This window comes from Chiloscyllium plagiosum, chromosome 2, assembly GCF_004010195.1.
Source record: "Chiloscyllium plagiosum isolate BGI_BamShark_2017 chromosome 2, ASM401019v2, whole genome shotgun sequence".
Classification (NCBI taxonomy): domain Eukaryota; kingdom Metazoa; phylum Chordata; class Chondrichthyes; order Orectolobiformes; family Hemiscylliidae; genus Chiloscyllium; species Chiloscyllium plagiosum.
This window is the reverse complement of record NC_057711.1, coordinates 56,995,680-57,020,527: the sequence shown is the minus strand read 5'-3', so window position 1 is coordinate 57,020,527 and position 24,848 is coordinate 56,995,680. Positions and strand designations below refer to the sequence as shown.

At 40.3% G+C, this 24,848-nt stretch overlaps 1 protein-coding gene across 16 annotated transcripts in view; it reads right to left on the bottom strand.

Moving 5' to 3' along the window:
• Positions 1-24,848, bottom strand: part of ppip5k2 (diphosphoinositol pentakisphosphate kinase 2) — a 155,558-nt gene that overhangs the window by 33,376 nt on the left and 97,334 nt on the right. For all 16 annotated transcript variants that reach the window (XM_043710086.1, XM_043710037.1, XM_043710071.1 and 13 more), the window contains 2 exons: positions 21,335-21,451; positions 6,257-6,427 (listed from right to left, as the gene is read on the bottom strand). In XM_043710086.1, the coding sequence (XP_043566021.1) occupies positions 6,257-6,427; positions 21,335-21,451 (288 nt within the window). The remainder of the gene's footprint in view (positions 1-6,256; positions 6,428-21,334; positions 21,452-24,848) is intronic.

The window sequence follows — 24,848 nt, the reverse complement described above, 5'->3', positions numbered from 1 at the left end:
GAAAGCAAAATACTGTGGATGTTAGCGATTTGAAATTAAAATAGAAAATGCTAGAAATACTCAGCAAATCAGGCAGCAATCGTGCAAACAGAACGTTCATTAGAACAGTTACATTTTTTTAAAAAGATTCTTCAGTGAGACATAAACACTACCGGCACAACTATTGTTGCCCATTGTCAGAAAAGGTGAACAACCTCTTCAAATGCCACAGTGCATTTGGTGTAAGTATACCCATAAAACTGTAAGAAAATACCCAGGATATTTCTTCAGCAATTGAAGAATGATGACATAATTCAAAGACAGGATAGTGCATAGGTTGGAGAAAAACTTGGCAGGTGATTGTGTTCCTATGCATTTGCTACCTTTATCCTTCTAGATAGTAAAGATCACACTTTTTTACTCTTTCATGGGATGTGAACATTGTAGGCTGCCTATCCTCAGTTGCTGTTGAGAAGGCAAAAGTGAACTGTCTTCTTGAACCACAGCAGTCCATTTGCTGTAGGATACCCACATTTCCAACAGAGAAGGGAGTTCCAAGATTTTGACCCAATAACACAATGAACAGCAAGTCAGGATGGTCAGTGACTTGGAGAGAAACTTGCAAGTGAGGGGGTGTTCCCAAGTATCTGCTGCCTTTGTCCTCCAAGATGATAGTGGTCATGGGTTTGAAATACAATAAGGAGCCTCAAAGAATTTCTGCACTACACCTTGTAGATAGAACATAGTCCTGCTACTGAATATTGAAGGTGGAGGGAGTAAATGTTTGGAATGTAGTGCCACATAAGGGCACTGAATTGTCCTGAATAGCGTCAAGCTTCTAAGTGTTGTTGGAGCTTCAGTCATATTGGGTGTATTTCAGCACGCTCCTGCCCTGTGCCTTGGATAGGTGGCTACACTTTGAGAGGGTCAGGAGTAGGCTATTAAGTCCCCTCAAGCCTGTTCCTCCATTGAAGTGAGATCATGGCTGATCTGTAGTCAAACTCCATATACCTGCCTTAGGGCAATATCCGTTAATACCTTTGCTTAACAAAAATCTCAGATTTAAAATTAACAAGTGATCTAGCATCAACTGCCATTCGATAAGTGCTTCCTAAAATCTCTCCTGAATGGTCTGGTCCTAATTTTTAAACTATGCCCCTAGTTCCTGAATATCCAATTGGTGGATCACCAAGATAACCAATTATGAATTTTGAAAAGATAGTGTTGTGAGATTGATATTGAAATATTCCACTTTTATACCAAACAATGAAGAAAGTGTGGCCACAAAGATATATGAGGAATGGTCTGAATTAAATTTATGATTGTGGAGAAAACTCAAGATGGGGTCCATTCAGATAATGATTTGAAAAGATGACCAGCTTGAAGAAATGATACTTCTTTTGTACATTTGTAAAGCATTTCAGGCATCAAGTGCTGACTGTGAGCATGGATTTAACCTTATGAACTTGCGTTAAGAAAACAGCTCAAATAGAACCACATAAATTCAAAGCAGAACAGTACAGCAGCGCTTCACAAGAGGCAGAAAGGGGATGAACCATCTGCCAACAAACGTACCAGCTCAACGAACAGACCAACAATGAATCCAGAGATTAGAAATAGATTACTTGGACAACTTGATGTGAATTAAGTCATACATTTCATCTGGACAAAATATCAACCTGAATGCAGTATACAATCACTGGCCAGTAAATAAAGACAGGTGTAAAAAGCTGCCAACAAAATAAATCAACGAATTACAAGGGTCCTCTTTTGGTCACATGGTAAATATGTTGCATAGAGTAGCACCACTAAATAAGTCCCCAGACTTTTGAGGAATGTACTGGCCAGCATGATAGAGAAAAAGATGAAGGTGTTGGCAAAGCAGGCAGCCAATTAGCTCCATTAATGACTGTGAATGGATTAGAAGACCCATCATCTTCCAGGATACTTGTAAGTATGCAGTCATTGAACTATCAAACCACTGTGATGAATTTCTACGTCACCTTCTGAAAGCTCTCAGGACATGCATGTATGTTAAACAGCAGACGAGTCACCCTTAGTCAGCCTTTGTGTTGTAGCTTCACAAGGTTGCCAACTCACAGGAATGCCTGGCACTGTTGGTGGCAATCTCGCACTGCTCATTGAACCAGACTGACATTAATGGTAGAGGAGACCTTGTCAGGCCATTAGGTCACAGGCTGCAATTTTAGTGCTGCTCTTGGTCACAGAGCTTCATGGTTGCCCAGATTTGATCTCCTATATCTGTGCTGAAGAAAGTGCAGTTCAGTGTTCAGTTACAGCTGCATAACACAATGTATGCATTTGCAGGGTAGCTAGGGGCCATGTCCAACAAGGCTTAAAGCAAGCCCTGGGAAAGGCACTTTATCTTTCTGTTAGGCACTCTTCAGATTTTTGGACTCAACACTAAGATCAGCGGCTTTGGATCAAAAACACTGTCCCATTTTATTTCTCTTTTCTCTGCAAATCTTGTTTTTAATTTGTCTAGTGTTTTTGTTTTAAGATTGGAACTGTCAATCATTCTGCCATTCAGATCTCCTCTCAACATAACATTCGTTTCTTTTCTTGTTCCCTGATAAGATCAAAGAAATAGGAGTAGGCGATGCAGCCAATTACAAACTTAACTCAACATTTCTGCTCCACTCCAATCACCCTTGAAGACCAAAGATAAGTCCAACCCAGTCTGAAAATATTCAATGGCTCAGCCTCCACTGGGGAACAGCATTCTAAAGATGAGTGATCCTCCAAAAGAAGAAATATCTAATCTCAGTAAAATTTAAGGTGGTTATGGAAAAGGAGAAAGTGAGGTCTGCAGATGCTGGAGATCAAAGTTGAAACTTTATTGCTGGAACAGCACAGCAGGTCAGGCAGCATCCAGAAAGGACAAAGATGGACTGAAAATAAAGATTCTGAACTAGAAACAATTCAACTTCAATGCAATAAGACAGGATAAGAAAACCCACATCAAAGTAGCAGACATCTTTCAAAAGAAAATAAGAGTGACCAACAGGTTCAGAGAACCCTCAGTGTTACAGGATTCAATAAGGAGCAAAAAAATGAAGCTTGTGGTAGTGACCAAGCATTAGAGGTGTATATAAAGTGAAGGAGAAAGAAATTAGGGTGTGGATAAATATTGACAGGCAAATAATGGAAAACCCAAAAGCATTTTAAAAGTTTATTAAGGGCAAGAGATCCAGAGAAATAGTAGCGCCCATTAGGAACAAAAGCAGTGAATTGTTTGGAGCTGGAAGAGGTAAGTGAGTCCTCAACTGAGTATTTTGCATCTATACTCATTATACAGAAAGATGATATAGGTATAGAAGTCAATACTGTGATGTATTTGAGCAAATTACACTAGAGGGAGAGGATGCATTAGGGGTTTTAGAGCACTTCTAAAAGGGTAAGTATTCAGGCCCAGATAAGATGTATCCCAGGTTGCCATGGGAGTGAAGGGAGGAGATTGCAAGGGTCCAAACATTAATTTTCAAATCTTTTCAAATCCTAGACACAGGAGAGGTGCTGGAAAACTGGAGAACAGCTAATGTGGTATCATCATTCAAGAAGGGTGGTAGGGATAAACCAGGGAATTAAAGTTGAGTGTAAGATCAGTGTTAGGGAATCTACTGGAAAACATTCCGAGGGACAGAACGAATCTCCACTTGGAAAGGCAAGGACCAGTCAAGGATAATTAGCAGGGCATTGTCAGGAAAGATCATGCCTGACAGGTTTGATAATTTCAAGGACATGTATAGATGTGCAGATGAGATTACGGCTTTGGATGTAGACTACATGGACTCCAACAAGGCTTTTGACAAGGTGTTACATGGAAAACTGGTCAACGTGGTAAGATGGGAACTTTGGCAAATTGGCTTTGGGGCAGGAGGCGGTGGGTGATGTTCAAAGATTAGTTTTGAAACTGAAAACCTGTGGTTATTGACATATTGCAGGGGTTGGTGCTGATACTTTGCCATTTGATGTGCATATTAATGATCTAAATACGAATGTAGACACACAGAAAGGATGTAATTGTTCTAGAGATAGTGCAGACCAGATTCACCAGAATGTTGTCTGGAATGGAAAGTTTCAGATACGATGAGAATCTAGATAGGCTGAGATTGTTATCCTTTGAGCAAAGGTGGCTGTAGGAAGACCTGATTGAGTTTGCACAATTATGAGGGGATAGGCAGATAGGAAGAAGCTCTCCCCTTAAGAGAAGCATAAGTAACCTGGGACATAGATTTAACGTAAATGGGAGGAATGGATTTAAGAAAAAAAAATCGATTCACCCAGAGGGATGACAGGTATCTGGAATTCTGTCTGAAAAGGTGATAGAGGTGAATACATCACGATATTTAAGAAGTATTTAAATGAACATTTGAAACATAATATAGTATACATAACATACAGGGAATGGAACTAGATAGGTGCTTGACAACCAGTGCAGACACAATGGCTGAAGGGTTTCTTTTCATGCTGCAAAACTCTATGTCTATTTCAGTCTTAAATGACAGGCTCCTTATTTTGAAACTATGCTCCTAAGGTCGAGCTCCCAGAAACATCCTCCCAGCAGCTCTTTGGTCTTCCACCACTAGCTGTTTTGTTCTTTATGATTGGCACAGGCTGAGTGACACTGAACACACATTTAAAAATTAATGTAACCAAACACTGTCACAGGCTCCAGTTCCTCACATTTAGGAATGGAGTCAAAATATTTTGAATACTGGAAATAAGAAACAAACTGAGAATGTTCCCTCTCTCACTGTCCAAGACGTCAAACAAATCTTGCAAGTGAAGCAGCATTTCAGTTGTACTTTTTTTCAATCTAGCCCTCTGTATTTGCTGCTCACAATGTGGTCTCCTTTACAGTGGCAACAGGAGACACAGATTAAGTGGCAGCTTTGCAGAACATCTCTGTTAAATCCATAAGAATATCTCTGACCTCCTGCTTGCTATTTCAATAATTCATTCTAATTTCACGCTAACATTTCTGTTCCAAGCCTGCTACAAGATCTATCAAAGCACAATAGAAACTTGAGGAACAACACCTCAACTTCTGCTTAGGCACTTCTTTGCCAAGAGGTCTGAAGATTAAATGCTGTACCTTTAGAAACTGACACCATGACGTCTCTTTTCTATTTTTCTTATATTTTTCCCCACACTCCGCAGCCTTGTCTTGGTTGTGTCTTGGAAAAGCACAGCAGGTCAGGCAGCATCAGAGGAACAGGGGAATCAACATTTCAGGCATAAGCCCTTCATCAGGAATGATTTATGTCCGAAATGTCAATTATCCTGCTCCTCAGATGCTGCTTGACCAACACCACACTCTAGACTCTAATCTCCAGCATCTGCAGTCCTCACTTTTTCCCTTCGTTGTGTCTTTGAATTTTGCAATGGACCTCTACCTCTATCAAAAATATAAAATAAATTCTTCCAAGACTGTTAAGCACTAACGGAAAGTCAGTGTCACATTGACCATGTTTCTTCTCCACTCAGGCCTGCTGAATTTTTCCAGCAGTCTCTGGGTTTGTCTCACATTTAGGAAGTGAATGAACTAATGATGCAACAGTAGTGGCATTAAAGTAATGCCCAGCAGAAACAGCAATAATACTTGAATAAAGTATAGCAGCAATACTACTTAATGGCATTATTTTTAATAAATGCTGATATTTATATTTAATTCATCTACAATGCTGCACTCATACCAATCTGCATTGTTAATGCCAAATGTGGTGCTGGAAAAGCACATCAGGTCAGGCAGCATTCAAGGAGCAGGAGCAGCGATGTTTCAGGCATAAGCCTTCATCAGGATGAGGTCCGTGGGTCAGGTGGCTGAGAGATAAATGGGGGAAGAGATCGTAGAACGTAGCCAAGAATGCGATAGTTAGATGAAGGTAGGGGAGAAGGTGATAGGTCAGAGAAGAGGGTGGGACACCAATTTGCAGATCATTTCAGAGAATATCTCTGGGACACCTGCACCAATCAACCCCACCACCCCATGCTGAACATTAACTCCCCCTCCTACTCTACCAAGGATATGCAGGTCATGGGCCTCCTCCATCGCCAAACACTAATCACCCGACACCTGGAATAGCCCTCCTGCAATGTTAATGTCACTAAAAGTAAATGACATTTTTCTGGTAATCTAAATGCATCTTAAAATATTTTTATACTTGCCTCTTGCAATGCAGAAAATTAAAACAAAATCTTTACAAACTTCCAGAAGATCAAGACACATAGTTTTATATCAAAAACAACTTACTTCCACTGAACCTATTTTCTTGGATCGTGACTGTGGGGATTTTCGATGTATGTGAATGGGATCAGAAACCATTGGCCTGAACAACCAAGTGTTTTTTTCAGCATCTTCCCTTCTTGAAACTGAATCCTCTTCATTTTCATTTGCCAGGAAGGTTTTGCCTCCATTGTCACTCTGTTATCAAAGGACAATTGTCACTTTCACAATTTTATTTGAAGACCAATTTCTATCATGTATTTTTTCTCGTCTCCATAAAAGAAAAACAGAACCCATGTTTAATTTAATAAAAATCTTAAAAAATACTTAATACACAAATGTTATCATACAAAAAGTAATAATATCCATACCAGAATTCTATTGATGCTTTTGTAAAACATACAATTCTCATAATCTACATGAAGACCCTACAGGTCAATCCTGCTTCTTGCTAAATTGTGGTTTGACAGAGGGAAAGCTAGCAACCGAGAGTGACTTAACAGAAAAAATGTGAAATCAGTGTTTAAGACTGGCCTGCTTATTAGTTGGGAATTAACAAAATTGAAACAAAGCCAAAAAATGCTGAGGAAATCATGGGTGAAAAAAAATTCCTTTTAATAATTGCACAATACTGGTAAAATTATAACTTCTATAAAGATGGAGAGAGTAATAGGAGTTATGTGTACATTCCTTCGTCTTAAAACATAAATCAAGAAATAAACGATCTTATAAGCAAACCAAATAGTCAGCATGAAGATGCTAATAAACTTCAATAAATTTATTGTTAAAAGGTGTATATAGGACAAACTTAATGTTGTATATTATTGCTTGGAACATTGCTGAAATGAGGTACATGTTGCAGAGGCATTTTGTCTTATACTAATCAAGATAAAGTAAGAATTCCAAATTTAAAATTATGGCATCAGTTCATATTACAAGAGAAAAGAGTGATCAAACATTGTAATATAGATAAATAATTTGGATAAAAATATAGGTGGCCTGGTTAGTAAGTTCGTAGACAACACAGAAATTTGAAATTATGGATCATATCAGAAGTTGTCAATAGATACAGCAGGATGTAGTTCAGTTGGAAAATTGGGCAGAGAAATGGCAGATGAGAGTTTAAACCAGACAAGTGTGAAATGACATATTTTGGGAGGTCAAATGCAAGAGGAAAGTATACAGTAAACAGCTGGACACTTGGCAGCATAAATCTACAGAGGGATCTTGAGGTGCAAGTTCATGGTTCCCTGAAAATGGAAACAAATTGATAAGATGGTAAAGAAGATGTATGGCATGCAACCTTCATCAAGGCATTAAGTATAAAGTCTGGCAAGTCATGTTGCAGTTGTATAAAATTTTAGTTGGGCCACATCTAGAATAGTGTGCGCAGTTTTAGTTAACACACTATAGGAAGGACATGGAGGCTTTGCTTACAAGGATGTTGTCTGGATTGGAGTATATTAGCTATAAGGTGAGGTTGGACAAACTTGAATTATTTTCACTAGTGTTGGAGGTGGGGGGGGGGGGAGGGGGGTGAGGTGGCCACCTGTTAATAAAATAAAATTATGAAGAGGCATGGATAGGATGAACAGTTGGGATCTTTTTTCCCCAGGATAGAAATATCAAGTACTTGGTGATGATGGGGCATAGGATTAAGGGGAGAGGGGGAAAGATTGAAGATGTGAGAGGCAAGTTTTTAAACAGAGAGACTGATAGGTGCTTAAAATGTGTTGCCAATCAGAGAATCCCTACAGATTCTCTGGTTTGGTGCATTTGGCTCTCTGAACAGCATCCCACCCTATCCCATAATTGCACATTTACCGTAGTTAACCCAATTCGCCTGCACATCCTTGAATGCTATCGGATAATTTAGCATAGCCAATCCATCTAACCTGCAGATCGTTGAACTGTGGGAGGAAACCAGAGCATCCGGAGGAAAACCACAGATGTGGGGAGAACATGCAAGCTCCTCTCTGACAGTTGGGAGAGATGATGGACTTCTGGTATTATTGCTAGACCGTTACTCTAGAGATCCAGAAAATGTTCTGTGGACAAAAGGTTCAAATCCTGCCATGGCAAATGGTCTAATTTTAACTCAATAACAATTAAGAGTCTAATGACGATCATTAATCCATTGAGGATTGTCAGAGGTACCCATCAGTTCACTAATTCCTTTAGGGAAGGAAACTGCTATCCTGACCTGGTCAGGCTTACGTGCCCCTCCAGGCCCACACAAAGTGGTTGAGTCTTAACTGCCTTCTGGGCAATTAGGGATGGTTAATCCTAGCGTAGCCAATGGTACCACATGATTAAAAATACTATCCAAAGCTGGATGACAGTCTGTGTGCAGTTTTCATATGGAGATGGTAGAAGCAGATACAATAGCAAAGTTAACAAGCATTTCATCAGACACATGAACAGAGGAATAGAGGGAATACAGACCATGTGCAGTAGATGGGATTAGTTCAGAATAGCATCATGGTCAGCACAGGCATCTTGGGTGCAAGGGCCTGTTCCTGTTTTGTACTGTTCTTTATTCTATGACTCTGATCAGTCAAAGCTTTCCCAAGGGTTCTTCAAGTTTTTTGGATAATTCAGATAAGGTATAAAGCCTAAACATATTCCTGTTCTTTGGACAAAATGGATGCAGCACATGAGAATGTATGTTGTTTCTATTAAATGTAAATGAGCCATATTACAAACCCAATTTGTTATCTTAAACTGGTTGTTAGTGCAGCAAGTGCTGCCCAATTGTTTAAAATCTCTGCTGTTAGGTATCTTTCAAGAGTTATACAGTATGGAAACAGACCCTTTGGTCCAAACAGTGCATGCTGACTATAATCCCAAACAAAACTAGTCCCAACTGTCAGTGCTTGCTCATATCCCTCCAAATATATCTTATTCATGTACTTATCCAAATGTTGTAACTGTGCCTGCATCCACTATGTCTTCTAAAATACCATTCCACACAGAAACCACTCTGTGCAAAGAAAATTGCCTCTCACGTCTTTTTTTGAAAACTTTTCCCTCTCACCTGAAAAATATGCCCTCTAGTCTTGAAATGCCCCACCCTAGGAAAAAGACACCTGACATTCACTTTTTCTATACCCCACATGACTTTATAAATCTATACAAGGTCACCCTCAATCTGCTATACTCCAGTGAAAACAGTCCCAGCCTATCCTGTCTCTCCTTATAACTCAAACCTTCCATGCCCAGCAACATGCTGGTAAATCTCTTCTGAACGCTCTCCAGCTTAATAATATCCTTCTAATAACAGGGTGACCACAACTGAACACAGTACTCCAGAAGAGGCCTCACCAACATCTTGTACAACCTCAACATAATATCCCAACTTCTGTACTGAGAGGTCTGAGCAATGAAGGCAAGTGTGCTAAACGCCTTCTTAACCATTCTACCTAGGTGTGACGCAAACTTCAAAGAATTATGTACCTGAAATCATAGGTCCCTCTGTTCAACAATACTATCCAAGGAGAAAGTGAGGACTGCAGGTGCTGGAGATCAGAGTCAAGTGTGTGGTGCTGGAAAAGCACTGCAGGTCAGGCAGTATCCGAGGAGCAGGAGAATTGATGCTTTGGGCATAAACCCTTCATCAGGATGAAGGGCCATTCCTGATAAAGGGCTTATACCTGAAACGTCGATTCTCCTGCTCCTCGGATGCTGCCTGGCCTACTGTACTTTTCCAGCAACACACTTTTGAATACTATCCAAGGCCCTACTTTTGAATTTAAATATTGATCTTGCTCTTTGTGCACCGTGTGGGCGGCACGGTGGCTAGCACTGCTGCCTCACAGCGCCACAGACCCGGGTTCAATTCCCGCCTCAGGCGACTGACTGTGTGGAGTTTGCACGTTCTCCCAGTGTCTGCGTGGGTTTCCTCCGGGTGCTCCGGTTTCCTCCCACAATCCAAAGATGTGCAGGTCAGGTGAATTGGCCATGCTAAATTGCCTGTAGTGTTAGGTAAGGGGTAAATATAGGGGTATGGGTGGGTTGCGCTTTGGCGGGGCGGTGTGGACTTGTTGGGCCGAAGGGCCTGTTTCCACACTGTAAGTAATCTAATCTAATCTAATCTTCTCTGCAGCCATAATATTGTATTCTTCACTGTGTTCTATTATCCTAATGCACTTTGTACAATATGATCTATCTGTACCACATGCAAAACAAAACTTTTCACTGTACTTAGGTACGTGACAATAATAAATCAAATTAAATAAGTCCTACCCTTGTTTGTTTCACTAAAATGCAATACCTCACATTTATCCAAATTAAAGTCTATCTGCCATTCATCAGGACAATGAACCAATTCATCAAGATTTCTTTGTAATCTTAGATAATCACCTTTACTGTCCACTATGCCACCAATTTTGGTGTTGTCTGCAAACTTTCTGAATATGCCTCCAATATTTTCACCCAAATCTTTTATGTAAGTGGCAAACAAAAGTGGACCCAGTAGTAATCCCTCTAGAATACCACTAATCACTGGTCTCCAGTCAGAAAAACACTACTCCACCACCACCCTCTGTCTTGTCCATAAAGCCAATTTGGATCCAATTGGCAACCTTGCCCTGAATTCCATGTGACCTAACTTTACTAATTAGTATACCACAAATTCCAAATAAACAATATCTACCACTGTGCCCTCAATCTTCTTAGTTACTTCTCAAAAAACTCAATCAAGTTTGTGAGACACAATTTCCCTTGCTCAAAACCATGCTGACTATCCCTAATCATTCCTTGCCTCTCCAAATACATATAACTACTATGTTTCAAAATCACTTCCAACAAATTACTCACCACCTAAGTCAGACTCACATGCCTATAGTTCCCACACTTATCCTTATAGAGTCATAGAATCATAGAGATATACAGCACAGAAACAGACCCTTTGGTCCAACTTGTCCACGCTGACCAGATATCCTAAATAAATCTAGTCTCATTTGCTAGTGTTTGGCCCACATCACTCTGAACCCTTGCCTTTTAATACTGTAAATGTACCAGCCTCACCACTTCCTCTGGCAGCTCATTACACACTTGCACCACTCTCTGTGCGAAAATGTTGCCTAGATCCCTTTTAAGTCTTTTCCCTCTCACTTTAAACCATGCCCTCTAGTTCTGGACTCCCCATCCTGGGAAAAATACCTTGTCTATTTACCTTATCCATATTCCTCATAATTTTATAAACTTCAATAAGGTCACTCCTCAGCCTCCAATGCTACAGGGAAAATAGCTCCAGTCTATTCAGTCTTTCCCTATAGCTCAAACCTTCAACCCTAGCAACATCTTTGTAATTTTTTTCTAAACCCTTTCAAGTTTCACAACATCCTTCCTATAACAGTGAGATAGAATTGGACACAGTATTCCAAAACTGGCCTAACCAAAGTCCTGTACAGCCAAAACATGACCTCCCAACTCCTATACTCGACGAGACTTCCCTTTTGAGGAACTGTGAACCTTCACTCCAAGGTCTCCTTGTTCAGCAACACTCCACAGGACTTTACTATTAATTGTATAAGTCCTCCCCTGATTTGCCTTTGCAAAATGTGGTACCTCATATTAATCTAAATTAAACTACATCTGCCACTCTTCAGCCCACTGGTCCATCTGATCAAGGTCCCATTGTACTCTTGAGATAACCTTCTTTGCCATCCATTACATCTCCAATTTTTGTGTCATCTACAGATTTACTATGCATTCTTCCTATATTCACATCCAAATCATTTATGTAAATGATGAAAAGCAATGGATCCAGCACTGAACCTTGTGACACACCATTGATCACAAGCCTCAAGTCTGAACAGCAACTCTCCACTACCACCTTCTGTCTTTTACCTTTGAGCCAGTTCTATATGCAAATAGCTAGTTCACCTTCTATTCTGTGTGATCTCGCTTTGCTAACCAGTCTACTATGAGGAACCTTGTCCAACACCTTACTGAAATCCATATAGATTAACAGGAGAAAGTGAGAACTCCAGAGATCAGAGACAAGAAGTATGGTGCTGGAAAAGTATAACTGGTCAGGCAGCATCCAAGGAGCAGGAGAGTCAACGTCGCAAATTCCTGATGAAGAGCTTATGCTCGAAACATTGACTTCTCCTGCTCCTCCGATGCTGCCTGACCAGCTGTGGTTTTCCAGCACAACACTTTTTGACTCCATATAGATTACGTCCACTGCTCTGCCCTCTTCAATCCTCTTTGTTACTTCTTCAAAAAAACTCAATCAAGTTTGTGAGACATGATTTCACATGCACAAAGTAATGTTGACTATCCCTAATCAGTCCTTGCCATTCCAAATACATGTATATCTTGCCCCTCAGGATTCCCTCCAACAACTTTCCCACCACTGACGTCAGGCTCACCGGTCTACAGTTCCCTGGCTCTTCCTTACCACCTTTCTTAAATCGCGGCACCATGTTATCCAATCTCCAATTTTTCAGCACCTCACCTGTGGCTTTCGATGATACAAATATCTCAGCAAGAGGCCCAACAATCACTTCCTTAGCTTCCCACAGAGTTCTCATGTACACCTGATCAGGTCTAGGAGTCGTCCAGCATCTCCTTTGTACTATGGACATTTTTGAAGATGTCACCATTTATTTCCCTATGTTCTCTATCTTCCATATCCTTCTCCGTAGTAAACACTGATGCAAAATACTCATTTAGTATCTCCCCCATCTCTTGCGGCTCCACACACAGGCGACCTTGCTGAACTTTATGATGTCCTATTCTCTCCCTTGTTACCCTTTTGTCCTTAATGTTTTCATTTGGTTTTTGTAATTACTGGCTGTTGAGTCCAATCTATACTGTCTTCAGCCAAAGGAATATGCTGTTTGACTCAATCAGTCAGTCATTTGCTCTGATGTAGCATGGTTTACTTAACGCGTTTAAATCTGACACTTTGCCTAAATGAAGAAAACTCAAGAACAAAGACAGTTATGCTTATGCAACTGAAGAAACAACAGCTAGCATCAATGTGAAAGAAACAAGAACAACATTGAAAGGAAGGAAAAGAAAGCAATTGCCAAAGATGGAAATACATGAATAGAGGCATACAGAACTAGTTTTAGTATGGAAGTGCAAACAGATTTGGAGAGCAGAAGGGCCTGTTCCTGTGCTTTGTTCTTTGTCTTTATTCTACACCAATGCAAGTATGGACAAGTCTGGGTGAAGACTGAATTCAAGTCCTGTATAGGGAGTGCCAGACAAGAGTATGAAGCAATGAGGGAGAGTTTCAAACCGCGAGTTGGACAACACCAAAACAAATGCTTCTGCACTGAGCGCCTCCCTTTTCCTGATTTTTGCTAAGCAAGTGAGACAGGAAATGTCATGGTCAATAATGTTTGCAGACACAGTTGAACTATGCAGTGGGAAAGATGAGAAAATGAACAAGTATCTGGCGAACTGAATAAACTGATCTTGACAACTTAAGACCCAATTTGTTAACTGTCAGTTGGAGTCGAGGAAAGAAACATAGGATGAGGAATAGGCCATTTAGCCCATCAAGCTTGCTCTGCCAGTTAACACAATCATGGCTCAAACATTTCAATGCCTTTTACCCATGCTCTCCTCAAAATTCTTTATGCTATTGATTGTATGGTACAGTTCAATAAATTGTTGACAAAGACTGAAATTCCACAGCACTCTGGGGTAAAGATTCACCGTCCTTTTAAATTTTTAAATTATACCCCATAATTCTGGACTCAATGAGAAGAAGCATCTCGTCTGCCTTGTTTATTCCTTTAGGTACTTTGTAAGTGCCAATTAGATCACCTCTCATTCACTGAAACTCCAGAGAAGACAGTACCAGTTTATACACATTCCCAGCATAGGACAATCCCACTAACCTGGTATAATTTTGGGGAGTCTTCTTTGCCCTCCCACTATAGCAATAAAAACCTTTCCAGATACTAAAACTATATAGAGTACTTACGTGCAGTCTAACCAAGCTTCTATACAATTGAAGCAAGACTTCACTACTCCTTTACTAAGATTCTCTTGCAATAAATGCGAACATTCCATTAACATTCTTAATAGCTTTCTGCAACAGCATGTGAACCTTCAGTGACTACTGACCAGGAAACCCAAATCTCATTGTACACTTACACTTTCAAACTTTTCACCATTTAATAAATACTCTGCACCTCTGTATGTCCTAACAATGTGGGTAACCATATTCTTCCACATTATATTCCATGTTTCTGCTCAATCACCAAGTCTGTCTAAATTATCCTGATAACATTTCACCTCTTCCTCACAACACATGCCTACTTAACTTTGCATAATCCGCAAATGTGAAAATATTACATTTGATCCCCACATCCAAACCATTGATATGTATTGGAAAAACGTGGGATTCCAAATACTGATTGTGCAATACTCCAATAGTTACAGTCTGTCAATGTGAGAATGACCCATTTATTCTATTTTCCAAAATCAGAGGTCCAATAACAACTGGTGGAAGACAATGTCAGAGATACTTTCGGTAGAAGCGTGAGAGACCCAAAATATGATGGTTGAAGAAATAGATATGAAAGAGTGTTTATGTCTGTACAAAGTAAATATCTAAACACATACTTAAGCAACAGTTAATCGATAGGAATTTAGAGGCAAAGTCATAGGGAGAAAAGAGCATATGTTCAATGTACAGATTAAACATTAATTAATCAAAAGCATTGTTCAATTTCAAACAAAGAATAAAAGCCAAGGTTAAATGGTGCATGCACTGCACCTTTTCAACTGACTATATTTGAACCCTGAGCTATCACTGGAAAGAAAGGACAATGCTAAGCAGTTCAAGAATTTCAGCAATCCATGACACAAAGTATGGCACAGGAACGCAATTATTCTCGGTCAGAGGCCAAGATTCAAATGCATAGCTGAGAAAAGTTTTACTTGGAACTTCACAAACATTCAAAGTTGTATGGAATATTGAAGTAATTTGCAGGCTTGATCCTCCTCTTCAAGCAACAAGTTGGGAAGCATGTTAAAAGTCTGACTTGACACCTTGACAAGTCAAAGTTCTGGGTTTTAGATGCTATAGAAAGCATAGAAAGGGAAGCAAGAGAGGAGGGGGAGTGGCATTTTTGATTAAGGAAAACTTTATTATTGTAGAGAGGATATTTCTGAGGGATAGTCCAGTGAAACTATATGGGTAGAAGCAGAAATAAGAAAGGGATGATCACCTTGATAAGATTGTATCACTGCCCCCCCCCCCCCACCCCCCACCCAATCCCCAACCTAGGTAGTCAGAAGGACATTGAGGGGCAAATATATAGAGAGAGATCACAGATACCTGTAAGAATAATAGAGTTGTAATAGTATGGGATTTTAATTTTTCAAACATTGACTGGGATTGCCATGGTGTTAAAGGCTTGGAATGTGAGGAATTTGTTAAATGTGTTTTAAGAAAAATTTCTTTATCAATATGTTAATGTATCTACTAGCGAAGGAGCAAAACTTGATCTTCTCATGGGAAGTAGGAAAGGGAAGTGACTGAAGTGTCAGTAGGGAACACTTTGGGACTAGCGATCATAATTCTATTAATTTTGAAATATTTATGGAAAAGGATAAGCCTTCCAATAAAAGTTAATGCTCTTAATTGGAGTAATGCAAATTTTAATAGTATGAGACAAGAACTTTTGAAAGTTGATTGTGGAATTGACTGTTTGCAGATAAATAAATGACAGACAAGTGGGAGGCTTTCAAAAGTCTGATAACAAGTTCAGAGGCATTATCTTCCTGTTAGAGGGAAGAGTAAAAGCTGGTAAGAGTATGGTAGAATGGGTGAATAAAGATATGAGGTTCTATTCAAGATTAAGAATCATATACTAGATATAGACAAGTGAGATCAAATGAATCTCTTGAAGAATATGAAGAGTGCAGGGAGATTCTTAAGAGGCAAATCATGAGGACAAAGAGGGAATTTGAGATAGCCTTGGCAGACAAGGTTAAGGATAATCCAATGAGCTTCTATAAGTACATTAAGAGCAAAATAGCAATTAGACAGAGAGTAGGTAGGTCCCCTTAAAGATCATTGAGGTTGTCTATGGTCGTGAACCTCAGGAAATGGAAGAGATACAAAAAAAAAATTCACATCAGTTTTTTTCTGAGAGAAAGAAATGGAGGCTAGAGAACTTGGGGAAATAAATACTGATGTTTTGAAAACAGTTCACATTACAGGAGAGAAAGTACTGGAGGTCTTAACAAAGCTCGAGGAAGTGATCAAGTGTAGGAACTTAGGGAGAAAATTGTGGGGCCCCCGCAGAACTATTTGTATCATCATGGGGTTCAATTCCCGCCTCAGGCAACTGTCTGCGTGGAGTTTGCACATTTTCCCCGTGTCTGCGTGGGTTTCCTCCAGGTGCTCCGGTTTCCTCCCACAGTCCAAAAAATGTGCAGGTTAAGTGAATTGGCCATGCTAAATTGCCCGTAGTGTTAGGTGAAGGGATAAAGTGTTAAGTGAGTGGGTTGATCTTCAGAGGGTCGGTGTGGACTTGTTGTGCCGAAGGGCCTGTTTCCACACTGTAAGTAATCTAATCTATAACCATGCGGGAGATGCTGTATGACTAGAGGATGGCTAATGTTGTGCCTCTAAGAAAGACTGTAAGGAGAAGCCTGGCAACGATCAATCTGTGAGCCTGACATTAGCAGTGGGTAGGTTGTTGCATTTTAAGAGGCAAGGACTGGTTAGGGATCGTCAGCATGGTTTAGTGCGAGGGAAGTAGTGTTTCACAAACTTGATTGAGTTTTTTGAAGGAGGAAGTAAGAAGATTGATGAGGGCACAGTGATAGACATTGCTTACTTGGACTTAAGTCAAGTCTTTGACAAGGTTCCACATGGTACACTAATTAGTAAAGTTAGATTACATAGGATTCAGGACAAGGTTGCCAATTGGATGCAAACTTGGCTTTATGATAAGAGACAGAGGGTGGTGGTAGAGGGCTGTTTTTTGGTCTGGAGGCCTGTGACCAGGCATGTTTCACATGGATTAGTACTGGGTCCACTTTTGCTTGTCATTTATGTAAAAGATTTGGATCAAAATATTGGAGGTATGATCATTATGTTTGTGGATGACCCCAAAATTAGTGGTATTTTGGACAGTGAAGATTAGTATCTAAGATTACAAAGAGGCCTTGATCAGTTGGGTCAACTGGCTGAACAGGAGCAGATGGACTTTAATTTGGATAAATGTGAAGTATTGCACTTTGGTAAAACAAATAAGGGCAAGACTTATACAATTAATGATAGGGTCCTGGGTGATGTAGTAAAACAGAGAGACCTAGGTGTTCATGTACATAATTCTTTCAAATTTGTATCACAGATAGACAGGGTGTTTAAGAAGGCGTTTAGCATGCTTGACTTCATTGTTAAGACTTTTCAGTATAGCAAGGGATGTCATGTTGAGATTGTCCAGGACATTGGCGAAGCCTCTTCTGGAGTACTGAGTACAGTTCTGGTCACCCTGCTACAGGAGGAATATTATTAAATTGGAGAACGTTCAGAAAAAAATTAGCAGGTTGTTGCCAGGATTGGAGAGTCTGAGTTCTAAGGAGAGGCTGGAGCATAGGAGTTTTAGGGGTGGCCCTAAGAGATTTATAAAATCATGACAGATGTACATAAGATGAATAGCAAGAGTCTTTTCCCTAGTGTGGGGAAGTTCAGGACTAGAGTGCATATTTTTAAGGTGAGAAGAGACAACTTTAACAAGGACATGAGGGACAACTTTTTTTTTATACAGTGAGTGGCTCATGTGAGGAGTGAACTGCCCAAGAAATTGGTGGATGCAGGGAGAGTTACAACATTTAAAAGACATTTGGATAAGTACACGAATAGGAAAGGTTTGGAGGGATACAGGCCAAATGCAGACAAGTGGGATGAGTTTAGTTTGGGAACAAGGCTGGTATGGACTATTTGGACCAAAGGGTCTGTTTCCATGCTGTATGATTCTATGACTCTAAACATTTGGCCTTGGAAGAACAGTATGTTTGGAGGCTGAAAGACTGGATGGAGAAGGAGAATGACCATTACTTTTCACCTCTTGCATTACCGCATTATTAAGCTGAGGGATGCCAATGTTGAATTGCCAAAATTAATGGGTTTTTTTAAACTAAGCAGCCTAGCAGTTCTAAATTAGCTGCAGAACAGTCCAGATAAAGAGTGCCCTGTAGTTTTCTCCAACAATGTACCCAAAAACCTATTTTGGAGCAACTCTTTCCTCATACATTAACACATTACATTTCATTCAAAAGCAATCAGTGTAATGGCTTCGGTGATTAAGCTTGCTAACTCATGAATCAAGTTCAAAAGTAACTTATTAAAGGCAAAGCACTTGGAAGTCTGGAAATTCTGGGGGTGAGTTCTATTTTCTCTCCTATTTCAGGAACTGGATGCTCAGATTGGTACCTTAGCAAAACATTGATATCACAATGAATAACTTGTGTTCACATAACTTGAACATAGTTTGGATAGCCTTGGATCTTGACTAGGCCCCAGTAGGTTCTAAGCATTATTAGTCAGTGTTAGAACCATCTGCATTTATTATGCTTTGTTTTCTGTTCTACTACAGCTAGCTAACGACATTATTATATCACTAGCTTTACATAGCAAATTTTAGTATTATTTTAATAAGGAAGATAATTTGGATGTAGGTTTGGTTGCTGAGCTGAAAGGTTCATTTCCAGACGTTTCATTACCTTACTAGGTAACATCTTCAGTGGGCCTCGTGCGAAGCAATGCTGAAAATTCCTGCTTTCTATTTATATGTTTGGGTTTATCTGGGTTGGTGATGTCATTTCCTGTGGTGAAGTCACTTCATGTTCCTTTTTTCAGGGGGTGGTATATGGGGTCTAACTCGATGTGTTTGTTGATAGAGTTCCGGTTGGAATGCCATGCTTCTAGGCATTCTCGTGCATGTCTTTGTTTGGCTTGTCCTAGGATGGATGTGTTGTCTCAGTCGAAGTGGTGTCCTTCGTCATCAGTATGTGAGGATACTAGTGAGAGAGGGTCATGTCTTTTTGTGGCTAGTTGATGTTCATGTAGCCTGGTGGCTAGTTTTCTGCCTGTTTGTGCAATGTAGTTAGATTAGATTCCCTACAGTGTGGAAACAGGCCCTTCGGCCTACCTAGTTCACACCTACACTCCGAAGAGTAACCCACCCAGACCCATTCCTCCAAACTAATGCACCTAACTCTACGGGCAATTTAGCATGACCAATTCACCCAACCTGCTCATCTTTGGACTGTGGGAGGAAACCGGAGCACCCAGAGGAAACTCCACACAGACAATCGCCCGAGGCGGGAATCGAACCCGGGTCCCTGGCACTGAGGCAGCAGTGCTAGCCAGTTAGCCACCGTGCCGCCCCTTGTCACACACAGAGGGATGGAATGGCAGATTGGAGGGAATTGGGTGGGAGAAGGTTAGATTCCCTACAGTGTGGAAACAGGCCCTTCGGCCCAACATGTCCACACCAACCCTCCGAAGAGTAACCCACCCAGAAACCTTCCCCTCCCCTATATTTACACCTGCCTAATACACCTAACACCACGGACAATTTTCGCCAATTCATCTGGCCTGCACATCTTTGGATTGTGGGAGAAAACCCACACAGACAGTTGTCCGTGGCGGAAATCGAACCCAGGTCCCTGGTGCGGTGAGGCAGCAGAGCTAACCACTGAGCCACCGTGCTGTAGTGTTTGCTACAGTCCTTGCACAGTATTTTGTAAATGATGTTAGTTTTGCTCATTGTCTGTATTGGGTCTCTCAAGTTGATTAGCTGCTGTTTTAGTGTGTTGGTGGGTTTGTGGGCTACTATGATGCCAAGGGGTCGGAGTAGGGGTCGATTGGGACAACACATCCATCCTAGGACAAGCCAAACAGAGACATGCACGAAAATTCCTAGAAGCATGGCATTCCAACCAGAACTCTATCAACGAGTTAGACCCCATCTACCACCCCCTGAGAAAAGGAACATGAAGAGACTTCACCACAGGAAATAACCAAAGAAGCCCAAACATATAAATAGACAGCAGGAATTTTCAGCATTGCTTCGCACGAGGCCCACTGAAGATGTTACCGAGTGAGGTAATGAAATGTCTGGAAGTGAACCTTCCAGCTCAGTGCGCCAACCTATATCCAAAACCTCAACCTGACCTACAAACCTTCTCAAAGCTCGCTACGAAGATAATTTTCAGTAAATACTCTAATGCAGGAATTCGCTTTTCTTCAAATAAACTAAAAGTGCCTCATACTGTTTTCCCTTATGTTGGTGTAACTAGCCTGATTATTATTTTGTCAGAAACATGAAATCAGATCTTTCAGTCTTTGGATTGGTAGACTAGTTGAACCCCAAAGATGCCCCTCAAGTCCAAATGCAATGACTACATGGTACCAGCCCAAGAAGATTAAACTTTTAACAAGCAATTATCTGGTTTTTAGGAAATCGTCCACAATAGAGTTAGAGTCAGACACTTCAAAGAGGTCCAACTTATTTAGTTTGCCAGGAAGGGAAATTTTAGGACAGTGAAACTTGCTCTAAGTCCTTGGTAACTATAAAATTCATTTCCACTTATTCTCATCGATGCATACACTCTTTAGACATTTGGGTGGTCACACCTGAACGACATTCCCATCAAGAATTTACTGCCATCTATATGACCTCACACGGTAGTCATCCTCCCCACACCCTCAATGTCCCACCAGAAACGCTACCCCTTTATCCACTTACCTTATCTACTTTCCTTCTCTCAGTAGCAGTCAAAGTGATTTTGGGTCCTTAAACATTTTACTTTCTTGAGTACAGCAGATACTGCTGTTAAAAAAAAAAGACATCTGCAGCGACTGGTTTGCTATACTACTTTTGTTGGGATGGATTCCCCATTAAACATCAGGGCCAAACAAATCATGTAAATCTGATCAGGTATGAAGGGATTCTGACCCATATTGGAAGAGCTGGGCAATGAAGTACAAGGCAGCAATTTGATAATAATTCTAATACATGAATAACTCTACAATTATTACATTGCATTCAGAAAATAAAACACTCAAAATATAAACAAACCAATAGAAGTCTCTTCAAAAATGAGTACCTCACGAGAGGCTGGTCTGTATCCAAAACCTGATGGAAGATTTTTATCTTCCTCACATCCTTTAGCACCAGGACTGAAGTGTAATTCAACATGAAAGCGTTCCTCTGAAGAAGGATCCTGAAAATTAAGGTTTTTAGAAATAAATATTTGGAATGCTGAAGAAAATAGGTTAAATACTTAATTTTTAAAATAATTTTGTAAGTGAGGGAACCCTCCCTCTGTTTGTCTCCTCAATCCCATGAAATTACACCAACTCTGGCCATGTGGGCAAATGAGCAACTTCTCATTGGTCTTCACTAACACCACTGTAAATAAACTATCAGAGGAACAATGGTTTATATCGCCCTCTGATCAATAGCATCGTAAAGCAAAGTTGCAGAAATGGCATGGTACCTTTAAATACCCCTTCGACATTTTAAAATAATAATTTCATATTATGAAAAGGAGCAAAGCAAACTCAATTGAGATTTGAAGTCCAAATGGGTACCCCACTACATAATTATCTTATCACATGCAAGGAATGCTATTAATTAAATGTATACAATTACTGTACAAAGTTAAGAAAATGTTTTGATGCACTCTATTTCTGTGTCAAGCCTGCAAGGTAAGCAAATGACCCAGGCCCTAATTATAAGATGGTTCACAAGACCAATCTTATTGCGCACAGAGCTATATGGATAGCAATGTGCATTATAACTAGGAAAAGTCTGCTTGCAATAGACAGGAATGTAGAACCAGAAACGGATTTCCCAAAAACAAATGGAGAGAGGATCATGTGAGATTGCTTTATCCTAAAAATGAATGTGAGTATGAGGTGGTATAAAATAAAGTTCATAAACAGGTCTCCATGCTGTCTCACACTACTGTCGACCTCAAGTCTACCTTCACCAATCAACGCAAGTCAGGCATTTAACTGACGAGAGTGCTGGGCCTTCTCTGGGATTGTGGACCATCGAGATAGAAAATCCAAGTTGCTAGCTAGTCAGAAGCCAGTGGCTTTCTGTTGCTGACAGCAACGTTGGGAGTAGAGGTCGCTGTCAGTAATGTTCTAAATATTTCACCAGGGACCGTTGCTGGATTCCTGGATGCAAGACACTTGGGCACAGGTATATGTTGCAAATTAGGTTTGTGGGCAGGAAGCTTCTGCAGAGAGGTGCACTGGTGTTAAGAAGCAAGGGCAGGGACAAGCTTGCAGAAACACTGCCTTCCTTCCCAATGCCATGATCCATCATTAGGTACAGAGTGCCTGATCCATTTTGGCTTCCCCTTGAATTCCCTGATAGCAAATTTGATTCGTGGTTGTGAAGGCATTGGCTACTACAAAGGGTAGGGACACTAACAACATTCTAGTAACTGTACTGAAGATAACCAAAAGGCGATCATGGGACACAGTGTAAAAGCTAAGTTGCTTAACTTTTAGAGTAGCTTGTCGATGAGAGAGAGTCATATGAAAGATCTAACTGAGAGGTGAGATTGGAGTCATAGAGATGTACAGCACAGAAACAGGCCCTTCGGTCCAACTCTTCTATGCCGACCAGATATCCTAACCTAATCTAGTCCCATTTAGTAGCATTCGGCCCATACCTCTCTAAAAGGAAGTTGGGATCTGAGAATAGGGTGGAAAGATCTAATTGAAGACAAACCAGTTATTCAGTGAGCTTTTTGCAATTGTATGAATGAACTGCTCAAACACAATAGTGGGAGAAACCTTACGACCAAGTATCGTTTGTCTCTTGTTGTATTGGGACAAGCTCTCAACCTTACAAATGTATATCAGAATTTGTGTAATTTAAACAGTACAGCTGAAATGGTATAGTCTACTCAGCAATGTGAAAAATTGCCTCGGTATACTGTGCTGAAAAAGAGCAAATCAAATACAAGGCCACTAAACTAAAACAAAGAACTGTACATGCTGGAAATCTGAAACAAAAATGGAAAGTGCTTTAGAAACTCAGCACATCTGGCAGCTTCAGTACAGAAAAGAAAGTTAACATTTCTAGTCCAATGACCCGTCAGTTCTGGACTTGAAAAGTTAATTCTGTTATTCTTTACAGATGCAGTCAGACCTGTTGAATTTCTTTCGCATTTGTCTACCATCCTAATAACATACTTTCAATTTTCAGCAGGTGACAGAAGAGGTTGTTGACAGCGCTATCAATTGGCAACTGTTTGGCAATAACCTGATCAATGATATTCAGTTTGGATTCTGCAAGGCAGCATTTAACTGAGAAAGAGAGCGAGGAGCCCTAGCAAAACTGGAGGAAATGGGAATCAAGAGATCTCTCCACGGACTGTAATCATAAGTAACATAAGGGTGACGGTTGTGATTGTTGGAGGTCAATCACCTTAACTCTGAAACATTACTGCATGAGTTCCTTAAGGTAGCATCGTGGACGCCACCATCTTCGACTGCTTTAGCAGTGATCATCCTTCTATCTGATATCAGAGGTGAGATGTTTGCTAACAACTGCATAATGTTCCGTGCTTCGCCACTCTCAAGTACCGAAGCAGTCTGTTCATATGCACAGGTTTGAATGAAGTAATAACTAACTTTCATGGTATACAAGTATCAGGGAATGAGCATCTCCAATAAGAAAGAATCTAACCATCTTCTCCTGGCAATCATTTGCAGTTTCAATGTTGAATCTCCCGCAGGTTATCAATAAGTAAAGCATTTTTAAAAAATGTGTTCATAAAATACAAGTGTTGCTGGCTCAGCCAGCTATTGTCAATCCCCAATTAACCCAATTAAAAGTTGAACTGCCTTTTGAACCACTGCAGTCTTTGGGATATGGGGACATCCACAATGCTGTTAGAATGGGAACCTCAGGACTGAATCAACATGAGTGAAGAAAGAGTGATATGATTGTTTTTATATAGTCCAGACTGAATACACTCTCTATATATAAAGGAGATAGAATAAGAAATTAGGGTCCAGGCTAAAAACAAATGCCAGGTGTAACGGTCTGGATGTAATTCAGTTTGTCAAACTCAGGCTTGAAGCAAAACACGATTTATACACTATATTTAAAACACAAAAAATAAAAGTACAGGAAAGAAGGAGTTTAACTGTAACTATAAAAATACTTAACAAAATAAATGCTACTCCTTAACATGCCATAAGCACCCTTGCCAAAGGCAAACTCACTAAACTAGTTTGTCTTGCATGCAATTCTAGCAGTAGGAATAGAACCCAAGCTTTTATCTGTAACAAAAACAGTGAGCGATGTAGCAGCTTTCACAACCCCAATGGTTACTGAATGCTAAAACTAAAATCCTGGTTTTGTGGGACCGTGATCCCACCCATTCAGGCTGCTTCTATTATTCTAACTTTTGAAAATAAATTTCCAAGGCCTCACAAGCTGTTTACTTTGTTGGCTTGAAGGAGACTGCACGTAACTCTGTTGCAACTTCTGTTCATAAATAAAAAGGATAACATACACCTCTTAAAGCCTTATAGTACTACTCTTACAGCATCGTCACAAATCTCAAGTCAGGATGGTGTCTCCATTGG